Source organism: Gopherus evgoodei, chromosome 2, assembly GCF_007399415.2.
Source record: "Gopherus evgoodei ecotype Sinaloan lineage chromosome 2, rGopEvg1_v1.p, whole genome shotgun sequence".
NCBI classification, from domain to species: domain Eukaryota; kingdom Metazoa; phylum Chordata; order Testudines; family Testudinidae; genus Gopherus; species Gopherus evgoodei.
The window spans coordinates 281,888,378-281,908,800 of NC_044323.1; the positions used below are offsets into that span (position 1 = coordinate 281,888,378).

A 20,423-nucleotide genomic window follows, 5' to 3' on the forward strand; every position below is an offset into this window, starting at 1 on the left:
AGTAGTTATCAGTGGTTTACCATCAAGCTGGAAGACCACACTGAGTGAGGTCCTGCAGGGGCTGGTCCTGGGTCCGGATTTGTTTAATATCTTCATCAATGATTTAGATAATGGCATAGAGAGTAAACTTATAAAGTCTGAGACCAAGCTGGCAGGGGTTGCAATCGCTTTGGAGGATAGGATTAAAATTCAAAATGATCTGGACAAACTGGAGAAATGGTCTGAAGTAATGAAGGATAAAATCTAATAAGGACGAATACAAAGTACTCCACTTAGGAAGGAACAATCAGTTGCACAGATACAAAATGGGAAATTACTGCCTAGGAAGAAGTACTGCGTTAACTGGGTTAACACTGTGGCAAAAAAAGCAAACATCATTCTGGGATGTATTAGCAGGAGTGTTGTAAGCAAAACACAAGAAGTAATTCTTCCACTCTATTCCATGCTGATTAGGCCTCAACTGTAGTATTGTGTCTAGTTCTGGGTGCCACATTTCAGGAAAGATGTGGAAAAATTGGAAAGAGTCCAGAGAAGAGCAACAAAAATGATTAAAAGTCTAGAAAAAGTGACCTATGAGGGAAGATTGAAAAAACTGGGTTTATTTAGTCTGGAGAAGAGAAGACTGAGAGGGGACGTGATAACAGATTTTAAGTACACAAAAGGTTGTTACAAGGAGGAGGGAGAAAAATTGTTTTTTTAACCTCTAAGGATAGGACAAGAAGCAATGGGCCTAAATTGCAGCAAGGGAGGTTTAGACTGGACATTAGGAAAAGCTTCCTAACTGTCAGGGTGGATAAGCACTGGAATAAATTGCCTAGGGAGGCTGTGGAATCTCCATCATCCGAGACTTTTAAGATTAGATTAGACAAACACCTGTCAGGAATAGTCTTGATAATATCTAGTCCTGCCATGAGTGCAGGGGACTGGATTAAATGAACTAATGAGGTACCTTCGAGACCTACACTTCTATTATTCAAAAAATACTGAGATCAGATGAGTTCCATCTCTGTTCTTAATGGATTCTATTTTTCTTTTACCAGCTGTGGAGCACTGATCAACTTGTGTTTGACTATCAGTAGAACATCATCTACTTTTCTGTCTAGTTAGGAAAACAAGATAATCTTGTAAAATGGATTAAAAATCAAGAAAATACTTATCTGTTGTGTGTCCAGCAGAATCTGTGACCTTATTTAAGGAGAAGTAGGATGCTAATGTCATTGCTTTGGAGCAGGGGTGGGCAAACTTTTTGGCCCGAGGGCCACATCTGGGTATGGAAATTGTATGGTGAGACATGAATGCTCATAAAATTGGGGGTTGGGGGCAGGAGGGGTGAGGGCGCCGTCTGGTGGTGCGGGCTCTGGGGTGGGGTCAGAAATGGGGAGTTCAGTGTACAGGAGGGGGCTCAGGGCTGGGGCAGAGGGTAGGGTGCAGGTGGAGGGTGAGGGCTCCCACTGGGGGTGCTCATAATGGTCCCTGCTGGTCTGAAGAGCTATGAAAACTCTTAACGGCTCTTGGCAGCAGGTGGCAAACTATGAACTGCTGCAGTCTGTTTTAAATGAGAACCTGAATTTCCTAGTCATTGTCTGTTTTAATGGATCAACATAACCATTTACTGCTTATGCTGACTGAAGCATTCATACTCACACACATCGGTACATTGAAAATATTGGTAAGGGTGCTGGATTCCCCAGGGGATTTGTAATGGGGTTACACTGGCTCTAATCCTAGCCAAATCAATAGATACTGAAAGCTCTTACTGAAGTATGGTTACCATGTGATGACCATCCACTGGTCTGTGTATGCTGAGCTGTCGAGTTCCCAGTGAACAGTTGTCCACATTACAAAAGCTACCATTACCACTGGCAGCCTCTGGACAGATGCAAATTAATGAATGATCCTGGAGAATGAAATGCTCAGGATGAATGGTCAGAGATTAATAGAATGATCAAATGCCCTGGAAAAACCATGGCCCAATGTCTGGGGTCTGTCCTAACCAGCTGGTTACTTACACAAAAATGGTTCTTCTGCACACACCCCTGATTTTGTAATCCAGGATGGGAATGGGGCTCAGTGTTGCTGTGTTTCCCGCATCTGCTCAGGACTCTCCTGCTGAATGCTGTTGGCACTGCTTGCCGCCACGTTTGGGAGCAGAAGAGGGGCACTGCTGCTGAGGGCTCAGGGGTATGAGGAGGTGCAAAGACTGTGGGCTGCTTCTCAGACCTGGCATTCAGGTCTCCTCTGTAGATCTTATCTCCTGGCCTCAGACAAGACAAGGGCTTGGGTCAGGTAGGCAGGTGGGAGTGAAAATGCAGCAAGACAAATGGAAGGAATGAGAGTGGTTGAGAAGAAAAAAGGGAGTGTTGCTGGTGGATGAGAGGGAATGTGAGTAGGTGAGAGAGTGGGGCTGGCCACAGAGAGAAGTAAATACTGAGGGGGAGAGAGGACAGATGAGTCGTGGTTGACTTGAGGAACGAGAGAAGAACATAGAAAATGGAGAACAGGAAGAAAACGCAGGTGGATAAGAGTCTGTACCTAGACACTGGCAGCACAGAAGAAAAATAACAATTTTAAAGGAGGAAGCTAATGCAGTCACAACAATGAGCCACTTCTCCCACCTCACTCTTCCCTGTGGTGTGCCTGACTCTCATTGTGGAAGGGGGAAGGAGTGTAGCTGGCTGAGGAAAGAGAGAGAGGAGAGGACAGCTATTTTTCCCAAGCCATCTGCCAACTCATAGATGGCTGAGCTCTCCCCCAGTGGACCAAAGTGTCGTAGTATTTCACAAGGAAAATCTGTCTCCATATGGAGGGAAGCTTACAACTGCTCCGGGTCTCCATGCTCTACCTGTCCTGGCCCCATGCTGGCCAACCCCAACCTTTCATGAGCACAAAGCGCCTTTTACAACACACTTAAGTGCACCGAGGATTCCATCTTTTCCTGCAATGCCCAGATGTCATAACTGTCCTACTCAGATCTGAACCTTAGAGTTCAGAACATGAGAAGCTAGCATGAGACCTCCAAAGCTTAATTACCAGCTTAGATCTGATAGCGCTGCCACCAATCAGAAATTCTAGGGCCTGATACCCTCTGGTCCCCCCAAACCTTCCCAGGGACCCCAAGACCCAGATTCCTTGAGTCTCACCACAAAGGGAGATAACCCACTTCCCTTCTCCCTCTTCCCCTCCAGGTGTTCCCTCCCTGGGTTCCTGGAGAGATATACAGATTCAAGCTCCGTGAATCTAAACAAAGGGATTCCACTCTCCCTGCTTCAAGTCTTTGAAACACAAGTACCGAGAGATCAAATCTCTCTCCCCCCTCACCCAGAGGGTATGCAAAGTCAGGGTTAGTAAATCTAACACAAAGAGATTTTCCCCCTCCCTTCGTTTCTTAGCCTTAACCAGTGAAAAACACTCAAACTTGTCTTAAAAAGAAAGCTTTATATAAAAAGAAAGAAAAAGGACATAAAATTGGTCTCTGTATCAAGGTGACAATATACAGAGTCAATTGCTTAAAAGAAAAAATGAATAAACAGCCTTATCCAAAAAGAATACAATTTAAAACATTCCAGCAACTACACATATGTAAATACAAAAAAACAATATAAACCTATTGTCTTACTATCCTTGTACTTACAACTTGGAAACAGAAGATTAGAAAGCCTGGATATAGAAAAATCACTCTCGGAGCCGAGAGGGTCACCGAACCAAGACAAAAAACAAAGAACTCACACCCAAAACTTCCCTCCACTCAGATTTGAAAAAGTCTTGTTTCCTGATTGGTCCTCTGGTCGGGTGTTTGGTTCCCTGTGTCAACCCTTTACAGGTAAAAGAACATTAACCCTTAGCTATCTGTTTATGACACCAGATTAGGCCACTCCAGCAGCAGTGGAGATCCTGGACTTTGTTCTCTTCTCACGTATGCTAATACAAACCACTGAAGTCCATGGCCTTACACTGGTGCAGATGAGTGGCGTTAGGCCCCATGTTCTGAGACACACCCCTGTGCACCCCGCCAGAGGGCTGCAAGTGCAGCCACACTAGGGGGCTGGAGGGCCAACCACTGCAGCAATACTCGCATTAAAGTTGGACCTTTTGCAGCTGCATGGAAAAGAATGGCGCTGCTTGTGGAGGAAGGTACTAATTGTAGGGCTGCAGAATCTGGCTCAGAGTTGCTATCTCTATTTGAACTCCCCTGGCTGTAATCAGTTTAAGCTGGATCGGTAAAAGCGATTTTAACCTGGTTCATCCTTGGGGGAATGAATTGACCATATACTGTTCTTCCGCACTTTAAGGAAGAGGCAGACTCTGTATTCACACAGGCACAAATTAGGAGGCGTGAGGGAATATTGTGCCTGGCTCTGGTGCAGAAGCATCATTGGCTGCCCCCTAGGCTTTTCATGGCTCCTCGCCAGCTGGTGCTGTAGTGTCTTTCCTGGTCCTGCAGAGGCTGCTGTGGGGTGGGCCAGGCCTCCTAATCATTGCATTGTCAGCCTCCACCAACTGGACAAGAAGCACCGTTGGCTGCCATTGGTGGGACAACTGCCCTGGCCCACCGTGTCCCCTATTCCTCATGATAGGATTGCCCACCACCTCCCCGCCCCTCTCTGGCATGGGACCAGCCTGCTAATCTCCCATGAGCAGTAGTGGTCTCTGTTGGGAGAGGGAACTAGGGATGCTGACACAATTTTTCTCCCCCACCCCTGAGTTTTTCTGAAATGACACCTCTGCCCTGAGGAAAAGAGAAAGATGAGAGGGATGGCATCACACTAGGGAGCCACCACACCAGGAGCAGACAGTAACGACAAATGGACCACGGGACCAAACCCCAGGCAGGGTGGCCAGTCCTATCTTGGGAGGTTTGTACCTAGTGGAGATCCCAAGGGCCTACCTCTCTCGTGGATCCTTTGGCAACCCCTAGTACAGCTCATCATGCTGATAAAATCTCACTGACTTGAAACAGCAGGGCAATAAAATGACAGGTATAAAACAGGGCCCAGATCTCTACTTGAAATTAATGAAGTGACACCAGCATATAGTAGTGTGGAGGATTAGACCTCGGCCCTCCCCATGTATTTACATGTGGGTAACTGTGCAGGCGAATCGTTCCATTGAACTTGTCCGGTCTCCTCCTGTGTTTGTCTGCAGGATGGAAGACCCGAACTTCTCCCTGACTCTCAAATAAAAAATAACCAGAATTTTTATAAAAGCATTTTCAGTTGAGGGGGGCGGTAACTTACTGCAATCAGCGAGACTATTGCAGATTCTTATAGCCATGCCACCTAGCCTGCAGGCCTGGGACAGACATAAACGTAATGATGAGTAAAGGCTGAGTATTTAACTCCCCCTGTTAAAATTATAGCTTGATGCACCACTGCATTGTAACTTTCCCTTTAAGAAACCCCTGACTAAAGGCAATATAGTGAAATGCGGAGGTGGTGACAAAAAAAAAAGAAGACGATGTGAAGGCAGGGAAAGTTTCTTCAGAGGAAAAATGCAGGGTTTGTCCTTTGCCCTGACGTCAGATCTGTCTTTAATAAAATCCCTGAAGAGCCAGGAGAAAAATGCAGATCTGCCTGACTCGCTAGGCTGCCAGTTGAGGATTGCTCTGCATTCCCAACGTGGGGTTTTTGTACAAAACGGCTCTAAATCTGGGTTCAATCAATGTATTTAATCCTGGCTTCCAGTAATGAGGTGGCTTCTGCCCTGGCTTCTAGCAGCAAGCAACATTTTGCAGGTGAGTTGGCAAAGTGGAGGAGAGAAATGTTTTCTGCAAACTATTATTGGTAGGATTTTAGTGTTCATAAATTGGTATATGCTGGAAAACGCAAGAGCTGCCTGCTAAAGATTGGGTAGATCGGATCTGAGAGTGTCAAGGGTAAAGGCGAGATGAGGCAGGAGGGGAAATATCTAAAGAAGAGCAGAGCTGCCCCTCTGACCCTAATCCTTCATCACCCCAAAATTGGGACCAGTTTTTGCAGACAGAAAAACAGGAGCAAATGCAAGTTGCTCAATCCTTTTGCACAGAGAGAATAAATTCTTGTTTGACAGCTTAAATGTGCCAGCAGAACATCACTGTGGGAATTGGATTAGAAGCTAGTGGGGGAATTAAGAGTCTAAGGGAATCAAGAGCAAAACGTGTGTGTCTTAGGAAAGGTCCAGCAGCAATGCTGAAGGGGGTGGGGAGGAACAGCCTGCTGAGTGAATCAAGGGATCAGAACACATCACACGTGGCAGCAGCTCCCGGTACACAAGAGAGGAGAAGAGATACTGATCAAGGGGAGCAGGCCCAGACTGCAAGCCCTGCTGGAGGGGCCGGGGGAGGAAAGGAAAGCGGCTAGCAGAGATCAAAGGAGTTTGCAGAGCCATGTAAAATGGTTAAAGGTGCAGGGTTTGGCCTGAGCATCGTGCAGAAGCCACCTGGCTGGCAATGAGAGAGATGGCCAATGATTGAGGGAGTGGGACAGCTGTGCTCTGCGGTTTTGTTTACAGGTGTGCAGGGAGTGGGCCTCAACCAAACACCCTCTGTATTTCTGGCTCTGATCTCTCCAGATCTAGCTCTTTTGGTTAATGTTGATCACTAATTTGGCTCCTGAACCACTGAGGTCTGAGCGTCACTCATCTAGTGTGTCCAATGTGCCTGTGTGAGACCAGATACCAAGATGATAAGCGTGATATAAATCAATAGACAGACAGATATGAGGTCCACCCTAGAAAAAAAATTCTACTTGCCTGTTCATCTAAGGCAAGTAACCTGTTCTGATGGTAACATAGTATGAGCGGGTATTTCCCCTTCCCATTCTCATAGCAGGTGTGGGTGAGGACTATAGGTTTTGTACCTGCTGTAATCCACTTTCTTGATGTTGAAAGGCTCTGTATTTAAAAACCCAACACAACATGAGTCTGAGGGGGCTGGCTAGTGGTGAATGTATAAATGTTATTTGTTTACTGCTGGTACCATGTTTGGGTCTGATTAGCCCACAAAAGTAAAGCCAGTCCCTGGCCAGGAGACCTTCCAGTTCAAGCCCTGATCCTTCAATGAGATTCAGGCAGCTGGACCCCTGTGCCTGTGGGGAGTCCCACCGAAATCTTTGGGGCTCTAGGTGGGTCTGACTGTGTGGATCATATTGCAGGATCAGGCCCTAAAAGGCAGACCCATCAAAGACAGGCTGTATGTGGAAATCCAGAGGTGGGGAAGACTTCCTTTTAATAACTACTACTTTCATAATGCATTTGTTTCTTGTGGGCCTCCTCTACAGAGAGGGTCTTGAATGAAAAAGGAAGGGGGGTTGGCAGACTGTGACAGGGAAGATATTCCCTACACAGGGGGTAGCGTAGTAAAATGCTGGGAGCATAGTGGGACACCAAGGCTGGTATGTCGGCATATGAGACAGCACATGAGGATGTTGGATTGCAATAAAGTTCTGGTTGGCATGGGCTTGGGATGACTCCACTACTGATAAAAGAAGCCTCAGGTGAGCCAATAAGACCTTCCCAAACGAGTGCTAATGAAACCCTCACAGCACGCCACCTGGGATCTTAGTCGATTTTTAGCAGTGACTGTCAAGGCACACGAGTAAAGTAAGTCCCGGCCACAAGACACCTGCAGTATAAGGGCCTGGATCTGCAGGGTGGACAGCTGCCTCCACATGCAGCACCCCATTGATTTCACCTGCATTGTGCCAAAGCACAGCAGACTGTTCACATGTCTCAGTTTCAGGATTGTGGCCTAAAGAAGAGAGAGAGCAGGGTGCTCTGGAAAATCCAAAGGTGAGCGTGATTTTCTGCTTTTAGTCTTCCTAATCTGACTAAATTTGCTAGCTGTGGGCAGTGCAGAGAAGTGTTTTTAAGAAGGACTGGCATACCCTGTATGGCATACAAAGCACAGTGGATGTATTCTGTATATGTATCACATTCTACTCCATCTTATAAATGTTTTAGTGAGTTCTTAAACATTTTATTGGAATTATCTTTTCCCCTTCCACTTCTAAGACCAAACTTTCCTAGTACTAGGAGTGCAACTGTACAGGGAGAGAGAAAAAAAATCAACTGACTTTAAAACTTCTAAACTTTTCCTAAAATATTATTCTAGACAAAGGATAAAACTTTAAAAAGCACCTTAGCTACTTAGCTTCCCAACTCCCGTTAACTTTCAATGAAACTGATGCTTCTAAGTGTCTGTCACTTTTGAAAGTGGAACTTATAATGGCAGGACTTCGAAGTTTGATAACATGACCCCTTTCAGTGCTGGAAGCAAGTGCTGTGCTTCTCACTAGGAGACCAAGAATCTTCCCTTTCTTCCAATTCTAGCCCTGACGGGTCATGAGATTTGTATCTTCTTGTTCCTGCAGGACTGAATATTTCCTATCTTGGGCCTCAGAGCAGGGTGATTTTGGGGAGGGGAAATTCCACGCATAAGGAAAAATAAAGCAATCAAAATTTAGGGGGTGGGAGGATAGGAAGCTCTTTGAAGTTGCTCAGAGGTTTGGAATGTCAGAAGTGGTCTTGTTAGAGATGGTCAGCGGTTAGAGTGCAATGGTGTGTGATCCATGCAGTTGATTTTTGTATGGATATCACCACGATGTAAGGAGGGAGGGGGTGTGCATGAGACTTTTTTTTCTGAAATCACATTGGTAAACAGTCCCACAGCAAAGAGTAAATGGTGCTATTGCCCCCCTAAATAAGCAGGCAGTTATTCAAGCTGCAGGAAAGATAGTAGTTTATCTGGGGGCATCATCACTTATATCTGGTGCGGACAGCAGAAAGAGAACCAACCAAACATTGACTTTGTGGTTTTGTTTGTGGGGAGCAGGGGTGGACAGGTCTGTCGCATCTTACGTGCATTTAACATGTGCGAATTCAGCTTTACGCGGTTGGCAAAAACAAAAGAGAGAAAAATCATTTAAATACAGTACCTGCCTGGGTTTTGTTTGTTTGTTTGTTTGTTTCGCCGATGACTTTCAGTGCGCCACTGTAGGGAGCGGAGGAGGGGAGCAGCTGCGCCCTGCTGGGAGCAGGCTGCACGTTTCATCTGCCCCAGCTGGTGCCAGGTCTGCAGCAAGCCTGGCAGCCCGCGTCCTTCCCTCCCCACTGACTGACAACTTTCAATTCACCTGCAGGTGGGAGCGGCGCGGAGCCCTCCCGTCAGGTAGCATGGTGGGAGGGGCTGAGTGGCGAGTGCCCCGGCTGAAGGGAGCCCTGGATGCCCCACTTCTCCCCCCCCGCCTCCCCCTTCCCCACTAGCTGGGGCACGCACTCCTCTGCCTGGGGCATGTCTGCAGCGCAGGGAGTCCCGCTAGCCAGAATGCAGCCGTCCAGAGGCTCGCCAGCATGGCTGGGGGAGGCAGCCGTGAGCTGCCAAGTAAGTGGCACCGAAAGTTTGCACCCTGATTTTTTCGTTTGTTTTTTTGGTTCTTCGCTCCGGCCACTCTGCACCCTGGTTTTTGTTGTTGTTGCTTTGCCACTCCGACTGCCCTCTTTTTTTTTTTTTTTTTTGCTTGGGGTGGCAAAACAGCCAGACCCGGCCCTGCCTATAGTGTGGGCGATTCTGCCTGCCATTACACTCAATGTAATTTTGACTATACGCAATTTTCGCTTTACGCGCTAACTGCGGAACATAACCCCAGCGTAAGATGACACAGACCTGTATGTGCTAACTTCCCTTTAAATGCCTAGATCTTCACAATTATTGCCACGGATCTGAGCTGTAACTAGACCTGTGGGAAGGATGGGTGAGAAGAGTAATGTGTAACTTTTCCTTCTCCTTTTTCTAGGATTTACCGCCAGGGGTTTGGGTCCAAGACTTTTTCATTTGTAAAATATTTGGAGTGAGTGGCAGGAAAATCTGATCATGATTTCTTGGACTCCGTCTCCAAAGGAAACCACATTTTGACCAATCTTGAACCAAAAAAACAGCCTGGATTTTATTTATTTTTTTCACTGGCAGCTTGTCTAGTGTTTAATCATTTCATGAGTTCCAGGGACCTGGCAAAACACAGATGTTAGGAAGAGATGAACTCAGGTTGGGTCACCAATAAATTTGTAATTGGAGCTTACAGTCTGCTGGTTCCTGGGGCCTGGATAATTTTGTGCGGTGTATATTCAAAGTGAGGACAGCTTGACGTGTCATACTCACCCCAGAACATCTCCACTGCCACTGCTATTCTGTCAGGGACCGTCCTTTTGTTCTGTTTGTACAGCACCTAGCACAATGGTCTGCTAGGCATTGCTGCAATGCAAATAATACAGCTTCAATAGTGACTGCTCCACAGGTACATAAGGCAGTTAGGCTTCACTTCCTGACAACAAGTCTCATCCTCAGCTGGTATCAAATGACAAGGTGCCATTTGGAGCTACACTGAGTCACACAAGCTGAGAATCAGGCCTAATTTATTCAGCTGCCTTGAAAATGTGTGTGCTGTAGTGGAAACCTGGTAAATGGCATCCCGAAAGTGCACCTACTAACCGCACCGTGTTTATTGCTTTTGACTTAGGCTATGTCTACACTACAGATTATGTTGGCATCATTTTTGTCACACAGGGGGTTACATCGACATAAGCGCTGGTGTGGACAGCTTCTCCCAGCAACATAGCTACTGACACTCGCAGGGGCTGGAGAAGTTAAGCCAACAGGAGCTGTCATTTCAGAGCAGCTACATTGGAGAGCTTACAGCAGCACAGCTGCACGACTGTAAGCTCTCTAGTGTAGGCATAGCCTTAGAAACCCCTCTTGCACACCCACGTGCACAAGCAAATAATAACCTTTTCAAATGCAAAGTCCTGGAAGTGTCACTGCCTGGAGGTTAAGGTGGTTCCTTGAAGTTCCGTTAGGACTGGATGTCTGTTCTGTTCCTACTGAAACCATTCACAAAATCCCCACTGACTTCGGCATAGTAGTAGGGCTTCTTTGTACTGTTCATACCGTCTGTCATCCATCTCTAAACTCGGGATTGTGCTGATTGCCTTCAACTTCATTCTGTAGCAGCTGGATCTCCGCAAAGAGTGTGACGATCACAGTTAGAGAGAGCGGGGTAGGCCTGGGAGCCAGGACTCCTTGATTCTCTTCCCAGCTCTGCCTCTGACTACTTGTGCCTCTTTGGGGAACTCCTTCCAGATGTCTTGAGACTCTCTGAGGAAACATGCTAAGAGGGTTTGGTTTTAATAATCCTGTTTTCACTTACATAGCGTGGTCATGGAAAGATCTTGATGACAGTTTCCTAGCTACTGTTCCCATTTTACACACGGGTAAGTGAGGTGCAGAGAGATTAAGGACAAAACTGCTAGAAGTGGCTACTGGTTTTGAGAGTCTCCATTTTTGGGAACCTAAAATGGGAGACCTGGGACAGAGTTTTCAGAAGGGTCCAGACCACGCAGTTGAGGTCTGATTTTTTTTTTTTAAATAAACACTGGCTCCACTTTAGGGACCAGAATGAATGGTCAGATTTTCAAAATAAATAAATAAATAACAAAAAATAACCCTCGAGCATTTTGAGTGCTGACCTTATTGAATCTGGCTCTGCGTATCACAGTGGGAACTCCTGGGTACTGAGCACACTTGTCTGCCTGTCTCTTGCTTAGGCTTTGTCTGCACTAGCACTTTTGTTGGTAAAACTTTTGTCGGACAGGGGTGTGAAAAACACACACGTGCACCCCCGACTGACATAAGTTTCTCAACAAAAGTGCCAGTGTGTGCAGGGCTATGTTGGCGGGAGACGTTCTCCCACTGACACAGCTATCCCCGCTCGTTATGCTAGCAGGAGGGCTCAGTCTCTCCTGCTGGTGGAGAGCAGCTACATGGGAGACCTTGCATTGGCGCAGCTGTGCTGCTGTAAGGTCTGCAGTGTAGACATAGCTTTAGACACCTGGTGGGGAGCTGCACTTCTTTGCAAAAATCGGTATTGAGCACTTGAAAATCTGTCTCCTGTGGCCTGATCTTTTTTTTCCAGAAAAACTGAGCACTCACAACTTCAGTTAAAGACAAGGGATGTTCAGCACTTCTGAAAATCGGGCAACTTGTGCTGGGCACTCAAAATCAAGGCTCTAAAAAAAAAAGTGTCTGTAAGTGATTTGCCCTGGGTCACACAATGAGGCAGTGCTGGGGCTTGGAATAGAATGCAAGTCTCCTGAAACACACTTCCTGCTTCCTTAGAGTATGGCTGGCTCCCTGATCCCCACTCTCTGGGTGTTTAATTTAAAAGAAAAAATTGAGGTTCTGAGTCAGTAGTAGCCCAACATGGGTTGATTGATAAGGATACCCTTCTAGGGTGGGATTTATGCTGCAATACCCAGGGGTAATTGATCTCCTTGCTAGTTCTGGGTTGGAAGCCCTGATCCTTACCTACCCTCCTAGCCCCAAAGCTGTTGAAAAGCCTTCTCCCTATTGCTGCCTCCTCCTCCTATTGCTTCTATCCAGGAGCCCTAGGGGTCTCCTTCTTAGATGTGATAGGTGCTGCTTATTCCTGAAGTGAGAACTGTGTTTCCAGGGATCTCTGAACTTCTTGTGCCATATATTATTTTTAATAGACCTATATTGGGCTATTACTGGTTCTGAGCCTCACTTCTGTCCCAGATGCGGGGGAAGGGAGAGAAGGTTTGTGAATGTTAACTGTCCACATGAGTAAACAGGGGAGGGGAGTGCTCAAGCTGGAACAGCTGCAGGAGAAAAGTGACATTAAGGATACGTTTTGCAACAAAATCCAAATAATGAATTTCTAATACTCAGGTTGCTAACACATTCCAGCCATATGCGGTCATCTATACATCAATATATCTATACATCAAAAACAACGAGGAGTTCTTGTGGCACCTTAGAGACTAACAAATTTATTTGGGCATAAGCTTTCGTGGGCTAGAATGATAATGGGAGACGAATGGGCGAAGAAGCCTATGGTTCATGTCCTGTGGGATGTCTTGTGGCAAGGCCAAAGAAAGACTTTAGGGGTTTGTGCAAAGAAACTCTGCAGGGTCTTGAGTGCACCTGTGACCGAGTCGGCTCTGCACAGGAAGTCTCGCCTTCTGCACCAAGCTCCGTGCAGGCACAGGGGTCCGTCTGCCTGGTTTGGAATCTAAGGGCTTATCGTTTTGGAAAAGTCATGAGAGAAAATAACTTACACACATTCAGTGATGGGGATGTATGGCAGAGTAATCCAGTGCCATTTATATTCAAGAGGACAAAGTTTGCAGCACCTGGAATGCTGTGAATGGCTTATATACATGTCAAACGTCTGCTCCTGCCGTTCACTGAATGATCACAAATATTTTAGGTGGGGTTTGTCTTTATTTTCTTGTTTTATGAGCCATTCATCCCCAGCTAAGAAACCAGACTGGACTTGAAGTATTGACTTTATTCCCTCACCCACCCAAATATATAATGATCTAACCGAATTTAACCAGGTATTCAGTTAGAGTTAGATGTACAAGACTACTGCCTACAGTATTTACTGACTTTAATACATTACTTAGACCTGGTCTACCCTGGGGCAGGGGGAGGGGGGAGATTGATCTAAGTTACACAATTTCAGCTACGTGAATAACGTCAACTCTACCTGTGCCTCTTGCCCTGGTGGAGTGCCGGAGTCGATGGGAGAGCGCTCGGCGGTCCATTTATCGCGTCTAGACTAGATGTGATAAATTGACCTCTGCTGGATCGATCGCTGCTCGTCGATCCAGCGTGTAATGTAGACAAGCCCTAAGTTGAGCAACAGCACTGTGCTTAGTTGTGTAGAAAACCCCTCCGAAAATATGTCCCTCGCTACCAGGACTGTTACAATCGAATTAGACAAAACAATTTTGACACAAATTGCCCTGAATGACTCAGAGAAGGATGATCTAGACTAAAATGCAGCAACTGTTTAATGAGCTGTGTGTGTGAGACAGCACTTTCCCCCTTCTCTAGGAGTTGCATCACCAAATCAAACTCTATTTTCTGCTTTGCTTAAAATCTTGCTTTCTTTATGTGCTGTACGCTTTCTTAGATTACGAATGCTCCTGCTTATTTCATATTTTCACGCTGAAACGTCTTTTTGAGGAAAAGCCTATGTAGAACTAGGGGGCAGGTGTCATAAACAGATAGCTAAGGGTTAATGTCTCTTTCACCTGAAGCACCTGACCAGAGGACCAATCAGGAAACCGGATTTTTTCAACTTTGGGTGGAGGGAATTTTGTGTCTGAGGTCTTTGTTTTCTGTCTGCCTGCTTTCTCTGAGCTTTGGAGAAGTAGTTCTGTTTTCTAATCTTCTGTTTCTAAGTGTAAGGACAAAGAGATCAGATAGTAAGTTATATGGTTTCTTTTCTTTGGTATTTGCATGAATATAAGTGCTGGAGTGCTTTGATTTGTATTCTTTTTGAATAAGGCTGTTTATTCAATATTCTTTTAAGCAATTGACCCTGTATTTCATCACCTTAATACAGAGAGACCATTTGTATGTATTTTTCTTTCTTTTTATATAAAGCTTTCTTTTAAGACCTGTTGGAGTTTTTCTTTACTTCAGGGAAATTGAGTCTGTACTCACCAGGGAATTGGTGGGAGGAAGAAATCAGGGGGGAGATGTGTGTGTTGAATTTGCTAGCCTGATTTTGCATTCCCTCTGGGTGAAGAGGAAAATACTTTTTGTTTCCAGGACTGGGAACAGAGAGGGGGAGTCACTCTGTGTAGTTTCACAGAGCTTGTGTCTGTGTATCTCTCCAGGAGCACCTGGAGGGGGGAAGGGAAAAAGGATTATTTCCCTTTGTTGTGAGACTCAAGGGATTTGGGTCTTGGGGTCCCCAGGGAAGGTTTTTCAGGGGGACCAGAGTGCCCCAAAACACTCTAATTTTTTGGGTGCTGGCAGCAAGTACCAGGTCCAAGCTGGTAGCTAAGCTTGGAGGTTTTCATGCTAACCCCCATATTTTGGACGCTAAGGTCCAAATCTGGGACTAAGGTTATGACAGCAGGGACTGATGAAAATTTCTTCAAAATCTGAAAACATTTGACCAGCTCTATGCCTAGATGATTCTAGAGAAAATACGATACCTTTCACATTGAACTAATAGAACAAAATACCTATTTGCTTTACACTAAAATCATGTTGTAACAAGCTGGCTAGTGTTATGTACCACTGTCTCAAATCAGAACTGCTCAACAGTATGGCATGGACCTATACAGCTAACTGCTGGGAGAGAGTCTCCTTCACCTTACATGAAAGAGGAGTCTACATTTATAGCAAGAGAATCAGAATTCTAATACCAATGCCACTATTAAATTCCAAGAGGTCTTTGCATTCAGCATTATTACAACCATGATATACTTGGTTGCCACAAATATGTTAGAATATTAGCTGGTTATTTTGAGTGAGATGGTAAATGACTGTCTGTACCACCAGAGGGTTTTTAAATCTTCCAGAATCCTGCTGGATGTAAATCATAACTAATTACTTGTTATCTTGAATTTGGATTGTACTTGGCAAAAGCAGATCTGCTACAGTGACTGAGGAGTTTTCTGCACTCGCTGGGGTGTATTTCTGGTTTGATAAGCAGGCAGAGAAATCCGAATTCATATGGGAAAAACTAAATGCTGTTCAAGAAAGCGGTTACATGTGCTTGGCTGGCTGTGGGGAAAAAAGAGGTGCAGGTTTGACAGAGTAACAGCTGCGGAATTTTAGCGTCTGCAAGGAAGAAATATAGCACAAAACGTGTAGCCAGTGCTACAAGACCTAGAGTCCTCAAATGTATTACACTATAAACCTTTTGGGTTCCACTGTAATGAGTTAAGTGGTGGAATATCAACTAGGAAAATATCCCTATTCCATTAATCAGAGCTTGGCCACTAACAAGTAAGATATAGGCCTCGCCAGCAAAACTCCTGGAAATTGACTAGCTTGTTAACTGAGGATTTGGATAGTCACCCAAGGCCAGATCATACCAGAAGTGCTGGAACTAGGGGTCCTGGAGGTGTGGCAGCACCCCCTGGCTTGAAGTGGTTTCCATTATAGACAGGATTTATAGTTTGGTTCAATGGCTCTCAACACCCCCACTATACAAATTGTCCCAACGCCACTGGATCATACCCTCAGTCCCTGGGCATGGCATGGATGGACCCTGTGCATGTGGAAGGCAAGCCAAGTTCAGCCATCTTTGTAGTAGTGTCTTCTTCCTCTTACTCTTGGAACCTGCAGAAACCTTAAGGAAAAGTCTGATGTTATTGAATATAGAGTGCTATCCTTGCTGTTCAAAGCTATAGGATGATTTAAGGAGATCATTTTCTATTAACTTTCATAGGCTGTAGGTGCTGGCATTAGGGGTGCTGGGGGTGCTGCTGTACCTCCTGGCTTGAAGTGGATTTCATTATATCCTGGGTTTACAGTTTGGTTCAATGGCTCTCAGCACCCCCACTATACAAATTGTTCCAGCACCCCTGTCATTGGCTTTAGAGTAATACCCTGTATGTTTAATCCCTATTAAATTCTATAGGGCTTTTCTATAAAGGAAGGCTCTCTGTGGATCTGGAGGCATGAGAAACAGGTGTGCAGGAGATGAGGGTGTGCATGTCTCTCTCTGCCTCACCCATCTGAAACATAACCCCAGAGTCTGTATTTTAATTCCTTCAGCAGTGCCCCATCTGCACATGGGGATCCCCTGCGAAGAGAAGTTCCCAGGTACGCAAGCAGGCTGTTGACTTCTTGCCCATCTCTAAGTTCAAGGACTTCCCTGAACCTAGACTAACTTCTGCATTTGTAATGTGTATGTGATACACAGCTGCTTTCAGATTCAGCTATGAAAGCTTCTGCTTCTCACAGAGGAGATGCTTAATGAGCAGATAGATATTTAAAAGGTCTCCTATGTAAACCTAAAACAGAGCCAATAGCTTTTTAGCAAAGTTACTATTCATGACTTATTTTTGGTTGTGTGTATTTTGAGGAAGATCAAAATCCTATCCATGATGCCATCCTGACGTGCAAAGCTCTGTGTTCTCGATTAAGGGAGTGAAGCAACAGCATCTAATTACATGAATGAATGGAACATGCAGGCTGCACAGCCAAAATCTCTCTTGTTTTTTCTCTAAAACCTTGTCTATGCTAGAAAGTGGTACCACTTTATTTGAAGAGGTATAGTTAAAGCAATGCAAGCCCTCACCCGCACTGTGGACTCAGTTATATCAGTAGAAAGGTGTTTATGTTGCTATATCTTATTCCCACATGGGAAGGGCAATAAGATATATAGGCATAACCACATCCTCATTATACTGTTGGTATAAATACTGCAAAAGCCGATCACATCCCTAACCAACATAGTTATACTTGTACAATTGCTGAGGGTAGCTCAGGCCTTAGTCTAGGGGTAGTCAATAGGCAGACCACAAGCCAAATCTAGACTGCCAGATACTTTTGAACAGACCCCAGAATCTTTTTATTTACTAATTATTATTATTATTATTATTATTTTATTATTATTTTATTATTTTACTCTGGAGTCTGAATCTTGCCTATACCTTGACCAAGAAATTTGGACTTTGACAAAAAAATAATTGACTCCTCCTGCCTTAGTCTATAAACTATTAGCTGGGAAGAAACATGTTAGTCTCTAAGGCAGGGATTGGCAACATTTGGCACGTGGCCTAGGCCAGTTTGTTTACCTGCGGCATCCGCAAGTTCGGCTTATCGCAGCTCCCACTGGCAGCGGTTCACCGCTGCAGGCCAATGGGGGTTGCAGGAAGCTGCGGCCAGCACATCCCTCATCCCATGCCACTTACCCTGGCAGGCCACATGCCAAGCATTGCCGATCCCTGCTCTAAGGTGTCACGAGGACTCGTCCTTGTTCTTGCTGATACAGACTAATAGGGCTACCACTCTGAAACCGTTCAGCATTCTGTTATTTCTACCTCAATACTGCCCCCTTGTGTTTAGGTGTTGTGAAATTAAGAAACAGACTGTCCTGGTACAACAAAAGGCGTCGATTCATAGGCTCTTTGTTTATAATTGTGACTGCAACATGAAATGCTGTGGGCTACTGACAGCCGGCAATAGCCAATTTTACAGTAAAATTCCATGTTAAAAAAGAAAAATCTCAGTGCTCGTGTGATTGAGAAGTTTTCTTTACTGGGCTAGGACAAAAACACAAGGAGCTAACGCTACTTGTCTGTCCCTTGGGAAAGTTTGCTGGTACATTAACCATTTAAATACTGAGATATTTCCATTCACTTGGAACGTGGCTATATAGGGCAGTGGAGAAATTATAGCAATTATGAATGTAGTGCTTTTTAGATGTTCCAGTTTAACAGTCTGAAGATCTTGATAGGACAACTAATCCATGTGATCCACCTGTCTGCTTCAGTTCTGACCTGGAGGGACCACTTACTCTAGAGGCCAGATCCTTAGCTGCTATAAATTCACACAGCTTGTTTGAACTCAATGGAACTCACCTGAGGACCTGGCCCTTGGTATTTATGCCATGCTTGTCACCATGGCATCAGAGTATCTCTTGCGCTGGGAGGAGAATTCATCTCCAGGTCCATTTAACCCTGGGCACTTACTGACATTACTGACCTGTGCAGATTGTGGTGGACGCATGTCTAACAGGAAATGGACTAAGCACCCCCCTCTCCTCCCATTTCACACAGCCATTGAGATGTAAACTTGTTTGTTGTTGCCAGTTTGTGCTGGATTTGAACCAGCATTGTGGTGCTGAATGGCTCTAATCCCTTCACCATTCAGACCCTCCTATACTGTTTGTTTACAAGGTGCAAAAAATAAAGCAATTTCCTCATTGTGTTGCACCTAAAATTTGTGAGGATCGACTGAGTGGATCTATTTTCTGCAACTAGTAGAACTCAACAACTTAGTTTGTTAAATATGTGTGGGAGGAAGGCTGGTTTTGTGGGTAAGGCATGACAGCAAGAAATCTAGGTTATGCCACAGGCATCTGATTTCACCTCTCCGTGCCTCCATTTCCCCACCCATAAAATAGAGGTATTTAATACTTCTTCCCTCAAAGTTAAGAATGACACGCCTGGAAAATGTGTATGAAGTGATCTGAATTCCTCCAGTGAGAAGACACTAATAAAATGTGAAGCATTTTGATGTACATTAGTCACCGTTTCAGATAATTCATGCACAGACCTCTCTGGAAGGCAGTTATCCTCCTTGTCTAGTTGGAACTTCATTTTGGAGTTATCACCTTTTATTTCAGGCTATCTGATATCTGGCATCTTTTTAGTTAAATGCCACATTTCAGTTCTGTTTCCACTGACTTCACTGGTCGTGGGAGGGAGTCTCCAGTGCTGCTTGTCACTTTCCAACTTTGCTCCTTTTTCATGAATTTATTCCAGGTGGTATTCTAGTTTCCATTGTATTTAATCGAAAAACAACCGTTTTGTCCCAAAAGTCACATACAAGCCAAAGGCTAATCTACAGTTACATTTTTCCCAGTGTGTCAACTTTCGTTTGTTTGGATGGTTTATGTATATATATTAAAAATAAATACTTGATTTCTCTGTTGCACACAGAAATCAGATCCAAATTCAAAACAGCTCTGGAATAGCATTTGTCCTGAGCCTTTGAATTTGAAAGTGAAGGATGGTTTGATAGCCTAATCTGGCCACTTCTTAGTCCCCTTCTTCCCAGTGTCTGAGTTTGTTCCTTTGCTGTTTCTGTGCCAGCTATTTAGGAACAGTCTGTTCTGTCTCCCACATTGACTCTTCACCTACCTTTTAAAAAAAAAATATTACACAACTCCATGCTCTCTGCAGCCACCAAACTGATGATTGTTGCCCCTTAATGGTGCTTACTATAAAGCCTAGTCTCTCCGGTTCTGCAGGGGGAACAGTATTGCTTTAACACTTGCACTGGGCATTTTGAGAGAGCTGTATGAATGGCCTAGACTTGGAGATGATGATTCTGTCCCAGTAGTGATAGGGGAGCCCAGACTTTTAAACACCACAAGTGCTTACTGGGAAAGTGTGTCTGCTCTTTGCTAGCAGGGTAATAAGCTCTATTTGCACATAAGCTTGACAAACATTATTTAAGCTTCATGGCAAACATAGAACATAGGTTTTATTAGGGGCCAAATCCTGCTTGTTTTACTCAGTGAATTAGATTCGGTGAGGTTACCTGCCAGGGTTGCCAACTCTCCAGAATTCTCCTGGCATCTCCAGGAATTACAGATTGTCATGTGATGAAACCTCCAGGAACATGTTCAACCGAAATTGGCAGCCCTAATACTTGCATGTATAAGGCAAACAGAATATGGCCCCAAATCTGTTTTAAAGATGCATAAGCTGAGCAAGGAGAGGTTGCTTTGTCCAAAGACACACTGCAGAGTGGGAATAGGGTCCATGAAACCTGACTTCCAGTATCTCCTCATTCAGACACCAAGATTTGTTGTTTTCTGTTCTTATGCACAATGGCTGTGCACGCTGCTAATGTGGGGTCTGATCCTACTCCCCTTGATTTGAAACTA

At 44.9% G+C, this 20,423-nt stretch overlaps 1 protein-coding gene across 1 annotated transcript in view; it reads left to right on the top strand.

Annotated features, from left to right (window-relative positions):
• Nucleotides 1-5,580: 5,580 nt before the first annotated feature.
• CCN4 (cellular communication network factor 4) overlaps nt 5,581-20,423 on the top strand; it is a 50,599-nt gene continuing 35,756 nt past the window's right edge. Inside the window, exon 1 of the mRNA XM_030553860.1 lies at nt 5,581-5,731. Coding sequence (XP_030409720.1) covers nt 5,684-5,731 — 48 coding nt within the window. The 5' untranslated portion in view covers nt 5,581-5,683. The remainder of the gene's footprint in view (nt 5,732-20,423) is intronic.